The sequence below is a fragment of the Drosophila mauritiana genome, chromosome 3R (assembly GCF_004382145.1).
Source record: "Drosophila mauritiana strain mau12 chromosome 3R, ASM438214v1, whole genome shotgun sequence".
In the NCBI taxonomy this organism is placed as follows: domain Eukaryota; kingdom Metazoa; phylum Arthropoda; class Insecta; order Diptera; family Drosophilidae; genus Drosophila; species Drosophila mauritiana.
The window spans coordinates 16,480,357-16,496,417 of NC_046670.1; the positions used below are offsets into that span (position 1 = coordinate 16,480,357).

Here is a 16,061-nt window from a genome sequence, read left to right on the forward strand (position 1 = left end):
ACTAAGATAAAATCAACTCGAGTTGCAATATTTACGTCATCTGTAGCAACTTCGTATATAAACTATAGCGTGATTAACAAATGCATTAAGAGTAATCCAGTTTTTCTAAGAAAAAAAGTTAAAACATATACACATACTACGAGAGAAGTATATGAAAAATTTTAATAAAGTAATTTCTTAATGAAAGACTGAAGTTTTTATCTATAAGATACCTCCAAGCAAAGAAAAAAGCGTGTCGATTTCATTTTGATTTTTTATTACATCTGTATACATTTATAAAATATATTAAACAGTAACGTAGTTATATATTAACAGTACCGTACAGTAAAAGTAATCGTACACATTAATAAGAGTCATAAAACATTAATAATCTTTGTGCTATCAACTTTTAGTTTAGCCGCAACGAAGCTTTGCTTTCAAAACAGAATCATTTCCGAAGTTCCTCTAAAAATATCGAGGTGTTCGTATTGGAAACAGGTGACAGAAAGATCTTGAAATTGCGTTTCATTTCTTGAATAACAAAAACACACAAAGAAACAATCAACTTAAGTGTTAGACAGTAGTGATAATAATAATAATAACTATAAACCGCATTTCGAGAATGAAACGTGGTGCATATCTAGAATAGAAAATTTTTTGGGTATTTTTCAAATATTTTTTTTTGTTTTTTTTCCATGTGTTAACCAACCAACTTAACATAATTTGTCACTAAAATACAAACTTAAACAAAGGACAATTTGCTTGCTAATAATATTTACACATAGAATATAATAGGGTTTTGATTTGTTTTTCTCCCATTTTGTTTTTGTTTTACGTGTTCGTACAAGTTCGCTGACTAGTGGTTTACTATATATATATGTTTTATCAATATATTTGATTTGTATATATAGATTAATTTGTTTGTTTGACGGGAGTCACTTGGCTATCTGACTACCTTATATGAAACCACAACACTTATTTAAATTGCAAAAAACGTTAAACCTCTAAAAAATACATTTAATTCACATTTAGTTTTGTTTTAAAATCCATTAGATTTTTTACGTGGGACTGACTCTTGGCATCATATACGTTCTATATATATATATACGTTCTATTGGCTTGCACACAACATACATATATGTTCTTTGTAGTTTTCAATGCATGCACTATAATAGACATTCAAGTTTTGTTCAAAATATTTAACAACTAGCTACTCTAGTTGCTAGTATCCACCTCGCTTAACAATTGGAAATCATTTCACTAGTAGGCGCCCAGCCTTTGAGGCGGCTCCTGGCTGTCTCTATGGTTTAAACTTTAAACTAATCCAAAGGTAACAGATTGGTGTACTTCTAAAATCTCTACAGCGTTTCAACATATTTACTCAGTGAATTTCAGGTTCAGCATTTATTTTAGCTACATAGCTCATGCTCTGTGGATAAAAGTTAGCAATGAGTAAGCTCAGAAACGTAAAACAAGATACACGACCTAACTATGGTTTTAATCCGCCAGAGATTTAAGAATCACCCCCAGTGAATTCGTTTGCTTCTCCTCCTCCCTTTCCATTAACTTTTTCTGTTTGTATGTAGGTACACTTGGGCGCAGATGTCGCTTAGTGTTTTTGTTTTGAGATTAATCATTTGATGATTATTCACAGAAGTACTGAGGTAGTGTTGTTCCATCTGTCGACCCGTTGCATTGCGATTGCTTTGCTTTACCAGCTCTGGTTCATGGCCTGCTCCAGTTTGGCCTTGGCCACCGCTGCGGCGGCCACAGCGGCCGCCTGAGCCGCCGCCGAGTTGGTGGACAGCGGAAGTCCCGCTCCGGCGGCCACCACAGCCTGTTGTTGCTGTTGCTTGCCAACGGCCACGGCGGCGGCTGCAGCAGCGGCCAAGAGCGATGCGGACGGTGAACTGGGCATGAAGTTCACATTGATGTTGATGGGGTGCACCACGGGCATGCTGGTGTAGCTCTTCTCGAGCAGATCCATGCCGTTGAGGAAGGGCACCAGTGCATTGTAGTCCACGTTCAGGGGCACGTAGTAGTTGCCCTGTCCGTGAAGTGCGAATATGGGCACCGTGAAGGTGTGCCTCGGCGGCAGTGGTGCGGTTGTGCTACTCGGAGTGCTCAACTGGCCGCCGGCAGCAGCCACCGCACTCAGTTTGGCCAGCAGTGGGCTGGAGTTTGAGTTGCCGTTGTGCAGCTCCGCCTTTATGTCCTTGATATCGCTAAAGTTGAACGAAGGCGAGGGCTTGTCCAGCCGGTTGGCGGAACTCGCTCCCGCGTTGCTGGACTCGGTGTGAACCTCTAGGGGTATTTCTCCATTGGCCGCTGCCTCGGCCAACTTCCGCTTCTTGGCCATAATGGGGGCTATTTCGGGTTCAGTGCCGTCCTTTGAGTGCTCCGACAAGGCCTGCAAGTGGGAGTGGTCGCTCTGGAGGTGGGCCGCCACCGGGCAATGCTCGCTGCTCGTCTCCTCGTCGTGGAGCTCGTGGACGAACCGCTCCTTGATGTGGTTCTTGTACTTGTAGTTGTTGTTGTGCTCGATCTCGTGCGAGGACTCCGAATAGTTGCGCATCCTCACGGACATCAGACTGTCCTGGGTGTGGTGGCTATGGGCCAGGTGGGGATGCTGCTGCAACAGCAGATCCCTGGGCGGTGGCGAGTGCATGTTAGAGGTATCGGTGTGAAGGATCGGCTCCCTGGATGACTCGAAGTCATGGTGGCTGCTGTCCGTATGGTGGTGATGATGATGCGGGGCCGTCGAAGTGATCACTGGTGCCTGGTGGGGCTGCTGGTGTGCCGCCAGTGGTGTGATCTTGGCTGGACAGCTACCTCCGGCCGGCGGACAGGTGGTGGAACTGGCTGCATTGCTGCTGTTACTGCCGCTGCTGTTGCTGTTTCCCCCAGCACACGCTCCTGCTGGTCCACTCCCCGTGGAATTACTGGGCACATTATCACCTGCCGGCGGTGCTCCACCAGTGCCGCCACCATTGGTCAGCGGGACCTTGGAATCCATACCGACATTCGAAGCCGGCGAACTGCCATTGGCGACTGCAGCGGCGGCTGCGGCTGCTGCGGCTGCCGCTGCCTGCTGACTCCTCTGCAGCTGGTTGAGATGGTTCCGGAAACTCAGATCCTTGACGTCGTTATGGTCCTGACTGTGCTCCACATCCGAGGCGGAGGTGGCCAACATATCACGCAGGTGGCACAGCGGTGGGTGGTACGCCTGGTGGGGACTGCCGCTGGAGGCGCTCACATTATCCGGCATGTGGCAGCTGCGCGTCGACTTGTAGCAGTCCGCTGTGGAGAGATAACCATTGGTTACTCAATAATTCACTACGGTATTTGGCTGTGTACTCACTCTTGAACATCTCATCGATGTGCTCCTGCAGACGACCCAGTAGTCGGTGGCAAAAGTCCTGCATGTGAACGTCGTAGAGGAACTTGGCCGCCTCCTTCATACAGTCCATGTAGCCACTGCGGTAGTCGCTCTCCTTCTGCTGGCACTCGCTCTGCAGGTGCTTCAGGTGCCTGATGGCCATCTCGATGATCTCCGTCTTCTCGATCCGGCCACGCCCCTTGCGCTGGTACTGCGGCGGGATGAGGCGGGACAGGTCCGCCAGGCAGGAGTTCATGCGATCTCGTCTCCGTTTCTCGATGATTCGATGGGAAAGTGGGTCTTGCTGTGGGCAGAGGTTGTAGAGATGGTCTGGTTAATAATGGCTTGAAGCGCAGCTTTCTCGAGAACCCATTTTGCAGGGTAGTTGGTGGGCGTTTCAGACCCCTAGCCTAAGTAATGATTGTTCTGCTGAGAGACGATTTTCTTTTGCTATTTTGTTTCATTTTATTTTCGCTAATTTCGGTTCTCATTTTTTCACTTTATTATTCTTTCATCAGTTTCTTTTTAGGTGCTCTTTGTTTCTAACAATAAAAAAGGGTCAAAAGTGGCGGCTGCGTCGATGGCGGCATGGTCATCATGGCTCAAGATCATTGCACGTGTGTGTGGTGGGTGGTAGTTGGTGGTGGGTGAGAGTGTGTGATAGCTAGTGGGCGTGGTCATCATCCGGGCGCTGCTCTAATGCTCTTTTGATCCTTTGATCTTGTCTCAGTCGTATTGATTTCGAATTCGTTTTCATTCTCGATTTCGGTATATTTTTTTGCAATTGATTTAGAAATGATAGCGAGTTTTGTGTCGCTCTAAAACTGTAATATTTACCCTCGATGTCTTATTACGTCTTCCGGTGGCATATTCAGCATCGTCCTCGCTGTATGCCGTGGCTGATGTTGAAAAATTTAAACTAGATTCTGTGCAATAAGGAAAACTGGAGACAGCTGCTTCGCTATAATTCGTTTCGATATGCAAAAAGAAGTGGGAAGGATAAAGAAACACAGGTAAGTCCAAATCTTGTTCAAATATGATTTATATTATTTGGTTTTGTATTGTTTTTTTTTTCGTTCAAATTTTCGTATTTAGATGGTAGTTTTTCAATTTTTTTTATTTGTTTTAGTAATGCATTTATTAGGCGCATAACTTAGCTTAACTTATGTGTAGTAACTTAGGCTAGTTAGTCTAGGATTAATAGGTAAATGCGTATTAAATATGGTTTATTGTTCGTTTGTGGTTTCTTTTCGTTTATTTAAAATTCAGCATCAAAATAAATTAAGGCTGCAAGAAAACAAAGAGAAAGTGGATTAAATCTTGTCGGTTCGACTCGAAATCGCTTTGGATCAGCCAAATTAATCCGTGTGCCTCAATGAGCTCTCCATCAGTTAGCCGGATTTTGGGCTGTGGTCGCTTGGCTAAAATCAAACGAGCGTTTTGTTTGGTTTGTGTTGTAGTAAAACGGGTGGAAATGCCTTAAAGTACGGTTAGCATACGATACGGTCATACGATCCGGAATGGATCCTCAGTCCAGGCAGGAGATCCCTCTCTCACAATTACACACGCACATTTAATTGGACAAGATGTCAGGATCGTGGGTGGATCATAAAACCATTTTAACTCAAAACTTATTTGCATTGCAAATCGTTTTCAGAATTTATCCCGCCAGATGCCCCAAGGAACGACACACGTTTTCGAACGTCCACTACATAAATCAGTCAAGCTAATTTTAGAACCAACACGTTTTTATTGCCATGTGCCAAAAAAACAAAAAATAATAAAGAAAACTTATAATAAAAAGCCGAGCGAAAAGTTGAACATAATTTGTAAAGAAACAAATATCTCGATAAAACTGTTGCCAAGCGCCACGGGGGTAAAGCCAGAGAGAAAACCCACACAATTCAACATTTCACAGACTCATTGAATGCCAATTTCTCAGAGCAAAACCAAAACAAACACATCACAAGCATCGACCAGAAAGCGCTAGAATACCAAAATAAAATAGAGCGAATAATAATAAGTGTCACGGCTCTGGGCGATAAGCAGGCGACCACAAACAAAGTCAACCCGTGTGTACTACGAGTACATAAGTCCGAATTAGCCATACCATAGTATATGGTGAGAGATACCAGAACGCACCAGTCCCTGGCGCCTAGAACTTGTTTATCCGTCTGCCCGGTGGCCCCACCCCCCACCCCAAAAATACAGCGCCATCAACTTGTTTTCATCTTGGCGTTTAGCACAATTTACTGAATTCGATTTATAAACCGTGGCCAATTATCGTGCCACCGAGCGTACACCGTGCGTATGAGTAATGCAAATAAAGTGATTTCGACTGGGCGTGGCATCGCCTTGGATTGCAGGTTGACTGCACTCAGGCCTACCACTTTCTGAACGAAGTAAAGAATTCTGTTGGCTAATTGGTTAATTCGATCAATTAATGTTTTTACTTCAAAGCTGATATGGGATTTCGATGAATCCAAACGTTACTATCAACTCTGAGTATGAGTCTGCTATATGAATCTTCAATTGTTCATGGCCGTTGATAAATTTACACCGATGACAAAGTTTGCCCGAATGTTTGCCATCATTCGTGTTTAATTTGGGGGGGCTGCGCCATCGGGTAGATATCAAACTATCCCGTGAACAGGGCGTGTACTCGGTGGCGTACTTTTAATCATTGGCCAAAGAGCACCAAACTGGGAACGTCAGTGAGAATCACTCGCTTGATTCATGAGAGCCATCCCGAAGACCCCAACAAGTTGGCAATGTGCCCCCCGTTTGAATGGCGCTGGCCCACCGAAATGTCTTACGTTTGTTTACTTTTCGTGCGCCGTTTTTGTCGTCGCACTATTAAGTAATTGGCATCGCAATACGAGGCTGACGATGGGAATCTACAAGTATTCCGCGACCCTGCCATGACGACAGCTCCTCCGATCATCCACCCGTGGGTTGCCAAAGGCATGGACAGCATTCCCCATCCGGATCGTAATTTACTTTATGGGAGGGAGGGAGCTACCGACACGTTTGTGTACGCATGAGTCTGTGATAATTAGCCCATGTGCCAAGTGTCGTAGTAACGTATAATAGAATTTTCAAATGAATTCGAGACCAAACGAATGCTCGTATCTGTGAACTTGTCCATTGATATTCAAGTTTGTGTTTAACCATTTCCTGTCCTTATCGCGGGTAATTAAACCCTACAGATTAGATTGCCACGCTACACGTGACGAGTTTTCTAGTATATTATTTTCTGTTTTTATGCCGTTTGTTGGTCTCTTTTTGTGCCATAAATAGTAGGGCTAACTGATTAAAGCCGAAAACAACTTGTTCTTTTCGGTTTTGATTAATCTTTTCTTCGAATGGGTTTTTCCAAATTAATAGCATGTAGAACTCTGATTAGATTGGGATCTGCAAACACCTCAAAAGTCTGTAATAATGTTAATCAGTTACGGGACAGTCATATCTTCGTCACAAAATCTTACGTTAATCAACAGCAAATGTTATTCACTGTTGACTCATTCTCATTCGAACGCAAGTGATTCATGAATCTTTGGCCGATGCTAAGAGCATAACAATGCCTACATCGTGTCCAAATGTAGAGAGGGAAAATAAAATAATTCAATCAACGTCTTGTTACTTAAAATATTAGCACTTGAAAAAGTGCAGTATGACTTATTCTGATTAAATTTTCACATTCAACTAATATTTTGTACCACATTTAAAAAATATTTCTAGGAAATATTGATCAAGTCTTAAACTTAAGTGAATAAGGCAGCCGCAGAAATACTATATTCCTATTCCTTTTCGTCAAAAATTAACTTGTTTATGATATTTCTCCTTGTGTATTGATTTACACAACTAACATGTTTACGGTGGACAATCGTGGCATTCAATGCCAACAGTTTCCGCCGCTGATCTGTGTCACAAAAATTTCCATATCGACATTGGGCAATGGAAATGCGCTGCCTCGAATTGTGAAATCTCGGAGGGCGAGAGTGGAAAACAACCGAAACGAGACAACACAACAGACGGCAGAACGATGACGCCGAACTCGAGGAGAGAGAAATAAATCAAGCTAAATACATAGAAGAGTGTGTGCCCCAGCGTCTAATTAACAAAAGTGGGCGGGGCTGGACTGCTCTGGTCTGGCTCTCGCCTGATCGACGACCTTGGGCTTGTCGGTCGGCTGATAAGGTGAATATGCTTCTATTATATATTATATGACGAACACACACGGCTAGATTAGCACCAATTACGCTAAAAGTGCAGCGGAGCATCTGCTGTTCAGGTGAGCGACACAATCACGTGAGATTCGCAAACTGGAACTGAAACTTAAACTAAAAACTAAAACCGAAACTGGAAATGCCGCGTACCGCTCATAAATATTAAGTTGAAAAAAAACTGCGACCTACCGGGCGGGCACGTGATATAATTGTTTTTGGCCAAAGTGCAAAGACCAGAAAAAAGTTGCTGCACTAGCGGAATTCGATTCGTAACAAATTCGAATTTCGCATTTCAGTTGATTCAACAGCTAACCAACACACAAACGTGCACACGTGCCGGACGGATTGCTTGGCAACAGTTTCGGGGCTTGGTCTTTGGGATTGGGTTTGTAAATGGAATCGAAATGGAATCGAGGGCAACAATCCCCGGCAAATTGCTCTCTGGCGTGCTGTCTAGGCGAAAAACAATTCGATGCGAGTCGAGTATAAACAGATACACCGACACAACCACGACTCGCAAAGATACAGATACGACACATACGCATACATGTAGATGCAGTGTACGAAAACATATATGTAGATACAAATACGAGGCCACTTGGAGGCGGCTGCCTTTTGCTTATTACGCATACCCTGCTGCTTCTTCAACGGATTTTCAAGAAGCGCTGGAAAAGTGCAAATGGAAGTTTCGTATCGCGGCTCATTCGCAAATCCATCTGGTGATGAGATAGAGCCGTCTTTGTTCCAAGGAAAGTGAATCACAATCGGAGCTGATTTATGAAATCGTCGTTTGTGTATTCTGTGCATATTCAGCGTTGGTGCCTTATAGAGGCAAGTTGGTAGCAGAACCGGTGCATCAGAAATGCCTAGTTTAACTCTTCGTTATAGACCATCACAAGCTTGAACTGTTATGAAAAGGGCTATCCATACTTCCACTTTCCCCAACAGATTAATAGGAATAAAACTAACAGGTAATAGAAAGTAACCAACTAACTTAAATTGTTCAAGTAATTTTAGAAATGTCCCAACATTCGCTCCAAATTCCTCCGCTAATCATGCATCCCAGATCTTCAACAATTTTCTATCCCCCATCCGCATTCCGCAGCTGAAATGAATGTCCGCACTGGCCATAACTGGGTCAAAAGACACTCAAATCCATCTATTTAAATCGTTTAGCGGCAATCAAATGCAGTGGTCATGAGTCAGCGGACCCAACGCAAAAAAATAAAAAAAACATCGAGACGAGTGCATTAATCACGAAAATCCACCACATACTGCACATATACCATGCGAATTTCACAATATCTGCGGCACGTTTGCCGCCCGTGAGTTGCGGACTGTCGCTTTACAGGGGCGGGGGGTTTCTTTCGAGGGGTCTATAGGGGTCAGCCTGCATGGAACGTGAACGACTACGTGCCCGCTTCTCAAATGCCAATGGACGGCGAACCGAACGGACGATGTGATGGTGGCGATAAGTCCGGCGACGGAACGAAATGTATCGATGCGGATCGAATCGAATCGGATCGAGATCGGGTAGGATCGCCAGCATTTTCGACGCATGCGGATATATATCTGTCCATATAATTTATAACACTCCGTTCTGCTATTTTTAGCGTGCGGCATGCGTTTGTTATTCGTTTTGGTGATAAGCGCGATCGAAAGAGTGAATAAATTAAAAACAACTGTGTTCATATGGGATTTTTGCCATTAATTAGTAAATAGTAAATAAGTAGCTTTCACATAATTCAACGCAATAATAAAGGTAAAAAAATATGGCCATTTATGTATTTCTTTTGTATTTGATTATTTCTACACTTTCGATGGTTTTTCTTAGTTTAGCAGCTTATATCTTGTATCTCCTGTTGATTTTTTTGACGTGTTGTCTTGCTGAACATCTGTGAGTTCATGTTGTGCAGGAAATCCACTTGGAGTCCCTGCAACACAGATGTAGCCAGCAAACAAACACACTTTTTCAGAGATCTCATGCTGCTCCAGATATGGCGTCCAGTGGATGGGAATGGTGAGCTGTTAATATAACTAATCACTGGGTCAATGTCTTCAATTCGATGGCGTCGTTGTCAAGATCCCGAAATCGAAAACAACGAGAGACAGCTGAGTACTAAATGGGGTTGTGGGGGTGTATTTTGATTATTTTGCGGGGGTTTAGCAACTGTCTCGTCGTGCAACAAACCCGAGATCTCACTGACGCTTGACAACTCTGGACACTTTATAGATACATATATAGATACACATGTGCTTATAGATAGATAGATACATTTCGGTTTGGAGAGGAGCGATTGTGCGTCACGCCCGTTTCGCTTTTTATCGCGTGTTTGCTTATCTCTATTTGTGTTTTCTCTCTGCTATTTTTTGCTTTTATGACTGACTTGGGTGTTGATTAAGATGGCAGCGCGTAATGCAAATTATAAACACTTCAGCCGCGACGAAGACGCGTGTTTACCCCAAGTGCCATTTGATAAGGAGTCCACCGCAGGGGCCAACCGAATTTATAATATTTATTTTGATTACTTTTTTCAGAGCTGATGCCGTGGCCAAAGATAAACCATTATGTTTAACCAGTTCCGTTCATTAATGATATTTTTTGGTATAATTAAACCGGCTAGACTCATAATTGAGCGGCACACGTGACGTATACGTAATCATATCTGTTCACAAGCCATGAGCAGCTTTCCCCCGAAAACCGCAGTGAAACCCAAAACCGAACTGGAAAAAACCCGACTACGAAACAAAAACATATCCAAAGGCCAATCAAATTGGGGACCTGAATATTTGATGAGCGATTCATTCGATTAGCCCTTGTGTATTTATAGAGGAAAACGTTCCCAGGCGGTCACCGAATACCAAAATAGCCAAATATAAAGCTCAATCAAAAAACACAGCCACAGAACCAACAGAAACCTGAGCGAAACACAAAACTTGCTGACCTTCAAAAGGACACGGCCCAACGCGCCACCCAAAAGCTAGAAAGGCCACCCGAGCACGTGAACAGCACCCCACCCCACTCGCACCCGATGGCCAATCAAAGGAGTTGGTTGGGGAGCATAGACCCACGCTGTTGTTAACTGATATTTATAGCCACGTTTTGGCCGTTGACATTTAGCAGACAGGCGTAAAGCCCCTAAGCACCGTGATTATATTACTCATTTGCAGCGCTGGCCACACCACTTCGCTTGGATTATTAATCCTCACTCTGGCCACACCAACGCAAATCGCACTTTTTTTCTGATTCCGCTCGGACACGTTTAAACGAAATTCAAGTTCAAAAATACAAACTCAATGGAATGGGAGATTGGGGGGATTGGGAGACTCACAGGGAAAAAATCAACGAAACATCACGTTTGGCGAGTCGTGCGTTGGATTTTGTTTTGTGTTTTGCCTTCTGGCAAACACGAAAAAATAAAGATGAAATAAAGCAAAACTAAAGCACCCATCTCGGCCAAGAATAGCCTCTCGACAATGTCTGCCCACGTTTTCTTCGCCCGATTTTCGCGTTTGTTTTGCAAATGCAAAACGCTTTCTAGCTCGACGGCTAAAAATACGCGGCCCACACAACCCAAAACAGATCCGAATGGTCCAACACCCGATCCTGACATGCACGCACATAACGATTATAGAGTTATAGAGGAGGAGGCGGAGACTTAGGCTTAACCACTAGAAGCGAGTCTAAGATACACTAAACCATTAAATAATTCACAAAGAAAAGCTATCACAAGACTTAGGAATCTAAATTAGAAATATGCTTATCCCTAAAATTTAGGGAAATAAATTTAGTATTTAATACAGTTATTTCACTTTATTTAAAAAAGATTCATTTGGTTTAATTTGTGGTTCAGATACGGTTGAAAATTGTTAAAGCTTTAGAACCATTTTCAACTAATTGAAGAGGGCTTTCGGATTGTTACACATTTTGTGATAAGTTTTCTCTGCGTGCTTAAGCTAAACGCGCACAGGTGAAAGTGAGTGGTTCGATTTAGTCATTGGATTGGCTTTTATTTGCTTTCGACTTGCAGCGGGATCTGGCGATCTGTGCTGAGTATACCTACCTCTCATACTTGACCGGATGGGCGGCATGTCCGTTCGACTCGTTCCAATAGGGCTCCATGCTGGTGCCAATGGGGCTCCTGCTCCTCGATCCACTGACGGAACCGCTCCGCACGCCTCCGCCTCCTCCTCCTCCGGCTGCTTGGACTGGAAACGCACCGAATCCGCTCCTGGGCAGTGTGAACGTTTTGTGGAGCGCCTGCTGCGTCTGCTGCTGCGTCGACGTGGTTTGCTGCAGTTGCGGTGGAATGGTGGAAGTGCTCCTCCTTACGTCAGTGCAGAAATAATTGTGAGATAAATGCCGGGGCGAATTTATGGGCGAGCAAACAGGTTGTCGAGTCGACGGCTGTGCGGCGAATTCACTGCGCGGCGAGTTACTTTTCTCTTTCAAGCTGAGATGAGATATTTTTCTTTCGGGTACTTTTCTCACGTTTCACGTCCCGGATTTATATTTTCGAAATTTTAGAATGGCATTACGAAGCGGGGTGTTTATTTATGTTGGAACGAGTGAAAAATGCTGATAAGTGTGTACCGCCTGTTTACTCTTTTCCGCTTATCACTGGGTGTGCGTTTGCTAGTGTGTGGGTGCGATAACGATAGCGATAACGCGTTTACTCCTCCTCCTGTTTTTATTTCGTACTTCTCCTTCTTCTGTTACTGGAGCTTCAATTAAGGTGCACTTGTTGGAAGAATTCTCCCTCGTTCGCGGTATCCACACAAAAAACAACAGAAGAAACGCAAATAGTGTCGGAAAACGTGATTGCTGCGCGGTTTTTTGTTTAATTTTTGTTTACACGTTTTTAGCTTTTATCAATTTTATGCACACACTGTTATTTGTTTTGTTAATATATATGGTACGTGAATAGAGCCACAGAAAACCATAACTTCCTTTCGTTTCACAGTGGAATTTTACCAGCCGCCTCTATATACACACACACACCGATAAATATATGTACGGGCGAGCGAGCAACTTGTGTGCGTGTGCGTGTGTTTCACTATTAAAGCACGTATATATAGGTATGTATCAAATTTGTTGTTGTGCCCCTCCAGCTAATTTTGCTGTTTTTTATTTGCTCTCCCTCTTGCTTTATTTTTTGTATTCAATTTTTGCACTGTCACGTCACTCGCACCGTGAACTATTTCCCAAACGTCTGTTCGCGACAAGAGACAGAATCGAAATGAATGAATAAAACTCGCTGGCGGCACGAGACCCCAAAAAAGAGGCGAGAGAGCGCCAAATTAATGACGTGCACGCCAAAAGAGAAGAGAGAGCAACATGTGTTGTTGGGAGAGAGAATAAAGATAAGGCATTTCGTGTGCGGCGAACGTGATTGCCACAGTGGGACTAAAACTCGAATTTTATGACCACAAAATCCGCTGGGAGATAAGCACAGGGGATTCCTACGAAATGATTGGCAAATTTGACAGATTGCCTTTGTTTAGGCAGGGGATATGTTTAGCAGCGAATCATGCACTAAAATATAAAGTAAGTATACAATTTTCAAAAAACAAATGTTTATGAAATTTCTTCATTTTACATCTATCAACCATTTAGCATAGCGTCAGAAACTGTTGCCTACTTTAAAGGTAAAAACTGGCATACATATATGGCGACTTACTCTAAAATGATTATATTTCAAAAGACATGCTTTTAAAGGGAAGTTTTTATAAGTTTGAAATGGATTCTAAGGCACAATCGCAAAATATCCGATTGCCTCCACTGTGCAGCCGACATTTGGGGGCTTGATGACTAGACAACATGTACTCGCACTCGCACACTCACGGCACTTACAAAACCACGAGCAGCGTTGTTGTTGCCAGATATTCATAAATGAGTTGCGTGTGAATTAAATATGTATATTTATAAGCATTTAGTTTGCCAAACCGATACCAATATGGTTGTGGTTAACTTTAAGTGCACCATATGATTCTCAAGTTCGAATTTCAACTCTGGAGAGTTACCGTTACAGTGTCGGGCTACAAACAATAAAACATGAAACCGAAAAAAACAATAAGAAAATATATGTGCATATATACTACGAATAACTGAAGAAAACAACGACGCAGAAGCTCAAGGCGAGCAGCAACAACAAAAGTCAGCGGCATACAATAAAACACGTGAAACGTGACAAATTCCAAAGCGAAACAGAAGTCAACTGGGCGGCGGCTGCGTGAGCGAGAGAGAGAGAGCGCGAGAGAGCGCGAATTGATAACCGGCGCTTGGCAACAACAATCCCAAAGCCAAACAACACACACATGCACTCTCTACTCGGCCGACATTTTGTTTTTATTACAGAGCGCAACAGTCGCGGCTTTTGTTGTTGTTTCTATGAGGGCTTCACTTTAAAAAACGAAATAATAATCATATGCTACGTTGGTCCCCTCTCTCTCTCTCTCGCTCTTGATCCATTTGCTTTTCGTTTTTAATCGAGACACGTTGAAAGTGGCAAACTCACCAAAACGTACAAAAAAATAATAATAAATAACAACTCAAAATTCGTGGCGCATGACGTAATTTCTCACGCGAGCCGAGCATGTCAGCGATTTGGCACACACACAAGCGCACATCTACACACACTCACACGCACACCAGTGCAGCACTCAGGTTTGTTGTTGGTCACGTGTTGTTGAAATGTTTTCTCATTTACAAAACGCTGTTGTTTGCGTTTTGCAGTTGATTCGGATTTAAACAGTTCGAGCTCCATAACTCGAACTAATATGCTGAATAGTTTTGCTGGAAAAAGTGTTTAATTTTATATACCCAATATACCAACGATTTCTTTTTTCAAAGGAATTTTAATTTTAACCAAATGTTACAATATTATTTGAAAACCTTTTAAATTATTGGTAATACATTTTATAAATTATATTTTGCCAGTTTTAATCACATTTAAGTTAGTTCGCCTTAAGCAGTGCTTACTGTGTCTCTTTGTGCTGGGCTTTCCAGCGTGTTGATTGTATTTAAATGGCTCTCGGCTATTTTTAGCCGCCCCAAAGGTCACACCAACACAAAAACAGGGTCCGTAAGCCGTACTCCACACTCCGTAAGCCGCAAATCTGGTAAATGTGATCTGCGATGACGAATAACTCAGACGTGTCCAATTGGGCACTGGGCTCTTGCATAAGAGCGTAGCTTGTTTTTGTTTTGGTTTCGGCATTTCGGCGATCTCTCGCTTTAATTGCAGTGCGGCGGCACGTGCATCTGGTGTCGCCTTGCACGGCGTTACGTATACGCCCCGTTCGGATGTTACACATACGCCCGGTTGGTGGTTGCTAGCAGCAGGGCACGTGCAAAGGCACAAAAACTGGCTCGGGTTACTCATGTGCCACATTCTCGTAATAACGCACAACCCTTTCCACACCCCCTCCCCCCGCACTCCGTGCAATCTTATCGCACTTGTAATACATTTACTTGCTCACATGCTCCGACGTTTTTTCGGTCACGTGTTGTGTGCATCGAAATTGTTACGTGGTTCGGTGAATTTCCACGAATTGAAATGCAATCAAAGCTGGAGTGCAGTGCAACTGCCGGGGAAATTCATTCGTTTTCATAATGCAGCAAATGTGGCTAAAATGGAGTTGAAACTGTGTGACGAGCCCCGTGCACTTGTGGATTGTTTACGTGTTTTCTCGTGTTTTCTAGCAGCTTATCTATCTCCGTCTATATTTGCAGTTTACCCCGCGATTGCATGGCTAAAGTTTAATCACGAAAGCCGGAGGAAAACCCCAAACGACAACAATTGCGACTGGCGTAGCTGGTGAAACTATTTTTAAGATACTTTTGTAAGCACTGCATTGGGGAATCCATGGCGGAGTGGCGGCTGTGAAATGAAATGGAATGTTAAGTAGAAATCAAATAAATAAACAATTGGAATTGAAAGACTACTGCTTACAGCATGGAACTGCTCACATTCCAATTGTGGGATAGGAATTTGGTTATATCTTCTGTAAATAAATTCTTTATCTTTATTTAGGAAATATTTTGCATTTCAGTTTGGCAATTATTTACTTGCAAATATGTGACTTCATATATATTACAGAAAATAAAAGTGAAAAACTTATTATGCTACTTATTCCACGGTGGCTTGGGCAACGCACCCAAACGCTTATGACAACCTCAAATATTCGTAAGGAAACGCACACCGACTCATGCAATTTGCACCTTCAATTAGGACAGGTGCGAACGACATTGGGGCGATCAGCAGACCAACTAAGGCCTAATCGAAAAGTGGGTGGGATAGTTGGAGCACGGTGTTATATGAAGTTACACAAAATATGGCTCTGCTACATAAAACACTGTGAAATAACTTATATGCGCGCTTATCAGCTTGCAAAATTTCAATTTCAAAGTCGAGGTGAAATCAAGAGCAATAAAACGACAACGAACAAAAATAAAGAAACCCCTGATAAGA

General features: G+C 43.1%; 1 protein-coding gene and 1 long non-coding RNA gene across 3 annotated transcripts; one reads left to right on the forward strand and one right to left on the reverse strand.

Moving 5' to 3' along the window:
- Positions 1 to 239: 239 nt before the first annotated feature.
- On the reverse strand, positions 240 to 12,825 carry LOC117142430 (transcription factor cwo). Of its 2 annotated transcripts, XM_033306390.1 has the most exons (4): positions 11,652 to 12,825; positions 4,196 to 4,319; positions 3,341 to 3,662; positions 240 to 3,279 (listed from the first exon to the last, which is right to left on the reverse strand). In XM_033306390.1, the coding sequence occupies exons 1-4, from the start codon at positions 11,708 to 11,710 to the stop codon at positions 1,691 to 1,693; spliced, it is 2,094 nt and encodes a 697-aa protein (XP_033162281.1). In that variant the 5' UTR covers positions 11,711 to 12,825; the 3' UTR covers positions 240 to 1,690. The 2 variants fall into 2 exon arrangements, with proteins under 2 accessions (XP_033162281.1, XP_033162283.1); XM_033306392.1 differs by lacking the exon at positions 4,196 to 4,319.
- LOC117142431 lies at positions 12,601 to 15,688 on the forward strand. Its single transcript, XR_004459561.1, has 3 exons — positions 12,601 to 12,666; positions 12,821 to 13,135; positions 15,323 to 15,688. It is a non-coding gene; the product is annotated as an uncharacterized LOC117142431 (long non-coding RNA).
- Positions 15,689 to 16,061: the final 373 nt, after the last annotated feature.

Coding starts and splice junctions, on each gene's coding strand:
- LOC117142430 (XM_033306390.1), bottom strand. CDS start 11,710: ATGGAGCCCTATTGGAACGAGTCGAACGGACATGCCGCCCATCCGGTC. Junction 4,320..11,651: donor CATCCGGTCAAGTATGAGAG/GTAGGTATACTC, acceptor AACGAATTATAG/CGAAGCAGCTGTCTCCAGTT. Junction 3,280..3,340: donor CATCGATGAGATGTTCAAGA/GTGAGTACACAG, acceptor ATCTCTCCACAG/CGGACTGCTACAAGTCGACG.